This window comes from Triticum dicoccoides, chromosome 6A (genome assembly GCF_002162155.2).
Source record: "Triticum dicoccoides isolate Atlit2015 ecotype Zavitan chromosome 6A, WEW_v2.0, whole genome shotgun sequence".
NCBI lineage: Eukaryota > Viridiplantae > Streptophyta > Magnoliopsida > Poales > Poaceae > Triticum > Triticum dicoccoides.
The window spans coordinates 443,124,014-443,128,267 of record NC_041390.1 but is presented as its reverse complement, the minus strand read 5'-3'; the positions used below and the strand labels follow the sequence as shown (position 1 = coordinate 443,128,267).

The 4,254-nt window shown below is 45.4% G+C and overlaps 1 protein-coding gene across 2 annotated transcripts in view; it reads right to left on the bottom strand.

Moving 5' to 3' along the window:
• Positions 1 to 582: 582 nt before the first annotated feature.
• Positions 583 to 4,254, bottom strand: part of LOC119317179 — a 16,233-nt gene continuing 12,561 nt past the window's right edge. For both annotated transcript variants that reach the window (XM_037591601.1, XM_037591602.1), the window contains one exon: positions 583 to 1,041. In XM_037591601.1, the coding sequence (XP_037447498.1) occupies positions 851 to 1,041 (191 nt within the window). In that variant the 3' untranslated portion in view covers positions 583 to 850. The remainder of the gene's footprint in view (positions 1,042 to 4,254) is intronic.

Below are 4,254 nucleotides of genomic sequence, written 5' to 3'. Positions count from 1 at the left end.
TGCCAGAAGTGGTAACGTTTCCAACGGGCCGGGCAGGACCGCAGGAGTAGATCCAATTTCAGGCTGGATGGTCCATGGAAGTAGATGTGGAATCAATGTATGATGTGCTCCCGTTTATGAATAAGGATATGGGCTTATCTCAGACAAAAAAATGAATGAGGATTATTTGGGCAACAAGACAGCGTATCACCTCTGATTAACGCTCCCATCCATGATCTTGCCCATCCTGCCTCATTGATGCGACCAACGACGAGACAAGACAGTTTGGTATGACGAATGGAGGCTGATCTCTTGGTTCTGGGTGGTCCAAAGTTTGCTGGATCAAGTGACTCGGAACTGCTCTGTATGTAGCGCGCGCGTAGAATTTGGCATCTATGCATACTCAACCTACCGTTGTGTCGATATTTTTTACTATTTAGTAATAGCAGGTGCAATAGCAAATTGTAAGATAATCAGGATATGCCGTTATACTCTTGCACAAATTACCAGACTTTCGGGTAATGTTTGCACCAGGTAATGTTTAGAGATTACAAATGCTCATCAGATCTCTCCTGATAAAATTACGACTCTCGAGTCCAACCATAAATCCAACCAGGTTTTCAAAACGCAGATTTTAACATCAACAGACATGAATTGCTACCATCTAGTAGTCAGATAGCGCTATACCAACTGAACGAATCTCGGGTCTACTTCTCATTTAAGCAACGCTCAGATGGAAGCTCTGAATTCCAAATGTACACACAACACAACTCCAACGGTAGGCTTACAGGCAGCATGATTTTTTCAAAGAGCAGCATCCGCTGCACTATTTCTCCAGGCTCGCAGCCCCACGGCCGGGAGGCACTTCCCGTTATGCTGGTCTATTACCCATGCCAACACTTGGATGATTCATCGAGTCCATAGCAGTGCGTTGCGCGATCGCAGGACGCTGTCTGAGGGAGGCGCCTGTTGATGTTTCGGGGGCTGAAACAGGTGCATGAATGTGGAAACTGCGCTGGTCTGCCGACCGACTAGGCCCTGCCATGGTTTCCTGGGCAGCACCTGATACATGAAAGAAAACATCAGCAAGAGTTGACAGTAAATATGCTTTCGACATACCTCCTAGGAGGATTGTAACATAAACCCTATCTTTTCAATACAAAGAAACACAAAAATCTCTGTGTTTTCTCGAAAAAAAAAAAAACAAGTATGAGCAACACAATACCCCCTCTTCCCAAAATGTAAGGCACAGTTGACTTTTCACGGTCTTCCATGCACTACTTTGACCACTAATATATACTGTACCAAAATAGATGGATTGAACATATATGAATGTTATTGTTATATTTATCTTGCAATGTACTCCCTCTGTAAAGAAATAGTATATTTCTTTATGGAGGGAGCACTGTACTAATTTTATGGACATATTATACGCGAGAATCATAGTCAAAGTTGTATAGGTACACTAGACTAGTAGACTTCTAACTTATTAGATTATTAGATGTTTTTTGTGCTATGCAGCCTATCTAATCTATTATCAGTTAAATGCAGAAATATTTAACTACGACCTACAAAGTAATGGATCAATCAAAATCGTTGAATATCGAAATATATGGAGTAAAAGCTAAAGCAATGCATGCAGCTAAATAAGGCATTTCTGGGTGACATGATTGATACTAGAAGGAATAGAGAATAAGGCAACATACATGCATTGACATTTTTCTGAAACATTGTTATCACATTTTTTTTTTGCAGGAACGCGAGAGAAAACACTTCTTTTTTCAATAAATAGGAAACCCAGACAAGGTCCGTTGCAAGCGACAAATACAACTACAGAGCCATCACTCTCGCACTACCTACAGTTTTCCACGCCCCCACATCGCTAGCGATGGAAGACAAAAGAATAGTCAGTCTTAATTAGACTCAGAACGAAAGAGCCGGGCATTTCTTTCCAGCCAAAGGCTGCGCAAGACAGGGAGGACGAAGCCGTTTCCCGAGCTTCTAGGACAATTCCAGCCTAGGCCAGCAGTTGATAAGGCAGTCTGAGGTAGATGGGTGAAGCTCGCACGCTCCCGGGCACAAGTAGACTGGAACCAAACTCAGGGCCGGCCCTAGGCCATGGCAAAAGGTGAGCTGGCCTAAGGCCCATCCAATACATCTACATATCAGAATAAATTACAAAAGACGTGATTTGCAGAACATAACATCAACACTATTACGGGGTGTACATCCTCCCCCCCGCGCGGACACACTTTTCACCACGTTGTATTTATTCAATAGTTGCTTATGGTTGAGCACATGTATCTTCTAATCATCATTTGCATCATATAATCATATGTATTAAGACTTTATTTGCTAATTGAAATTACAGTTTTTATGCTTATGCCTTCATATTTCCATGCTATGATGCTATGAGATATATATACCGGTAAAAGTATTCATATTACTCTGTCAATTGTACCTCACTCGCACTAAGGTCTACATGATGCTAGGGCTGGCCCTGACCAAACTTGGTGCCAGAGCAACATTGGATGAGCGGGTGATACAACAACTCCACACACCGAGAGCACAAAGGGCAAGTGTCATTATCAGCAAGGCCATGGCGCTTCCTCCGCTCCACAGCTTTCCAGCTAAAGAACTTGAACTTGAGAGGAGCGCAGGCACGCCAAATGAGCTCATGAAGTGGCCATAGTTCACGCGGTAAGCCAAAAGGACCGAGAAGCTGGCTCCAGGCTCCCATGCCCGGCAGAAATGATCGGGCATACCAGGCACAAGCTGGACCAGGTCAGCCACACAGGCAAGCAAGAGCATCAGGGCGATGGCCAGAATAGACAACCCTCCAACGTTATCATCAATCCAGCTGTTGTTGAGGAGTGCCTGAGCTAGCATCCTAGAATCCATGATCTTGAGGGGAATGAACTCCAACAGATCCGGCGCGATGGATTTGCACAGAGTCCCTCTCAATCCATCTGTCGGTCCAGAAAAGCCAGTTTGCGCCATCCCCAATCTGCACCTTGACCAAGGCATAGAACAGGGTTTGATCTGAGCATGTCAAGCTAAGATTTTCCCACGGCCTGTCCAGAGCCACTTTGTCAAACCAAAGCCAACACATTTTCATCATCTCGTGCACAATGGAAAAATTCCAGAGATTCAGGCCACCCAAGTGCTTCGGTAAACAAACCAGGCAAAACCCACCGGACGACGAGTCCTTGAAGCACCAAAAAAAATCTACAAAGCTTTTCCAGGCAAACATTCATTTACTTCGCAAGGGAGAGTCCATCATAATGTAGCGCCTGCACAAGAAACAAGGATCAAGTGCCCAGCGTCCGACATAAGATTTCCTTTCCAGGCTGAGGCTGGGATCCTTTTGGCCACCTTGTCAATATAAGGCTGGAGCTGAGCTTTGGGAAGTTTTTCATGCGACAGCGGCAGCCAAAGGTATAGGCACGGAAATTCCACAACAACACACGGCAGCAACAAGGCAAACCCCAGATCACTGCCCTGACAACGAATCAAGGTGGCCAAGCTTTTTTGGAAATTAATCTGAAGACCAGACGCATCCACAAAGATCTCCATAATCAGCAAGGCAGTTTGGATCTCCTGCTTCTCCACGGGCCAAATGATGAGAGCAACATCATCCACGAACAGGGAAGCCTATGTCGGATCCCCAAGTGCACCATGGGGCTCAAGAGCCCTGAATCATCCACGGCATTGAACAAAGCCCAAGGATGTTCATAACGATCACGAAGAGCAACGGCAAGAGGATCGCCTTGCCGCAACCCTTTACGATGCCAAACCCTAGCAAAGGGGTGTCCATTAACAAGGATCTTGGAGCTCGAAGAAGCAAGGATCAAGGTCACCCAAGAACACCATTACTCGCCAAATCCATGCACCCACAGAACTTCCAACAAGGTCAATTGACAGAATCAAAAGCCCGAGCCACATCCAACTCTAGAAAACGAGAAGGCACTTTGCGGCAGAGAAGGGCTTGAACAGAACTCTGAACAAGCATGAAGGTGTCAAGGATCTACCGACCACGGATGAAAGCGCTCTTGTTGATTGCCACCAGCTTAGACATACGCTTCACGAGACGAACAGCAAGTAGCAGAGAGAAGATCTTGGCAAAGCTATGCATAAGAATGATTGACCGAAAATCTCCCATGCTAGGTGCCCCCTCCTTGTTAAGGCCATGTCCTAGACCATTGAAGAGGCAGTTAAGAGCGGCTGCCATTATTGAATTCATGCTCCAGCCAACTTATCCAAAAATCCGAACCT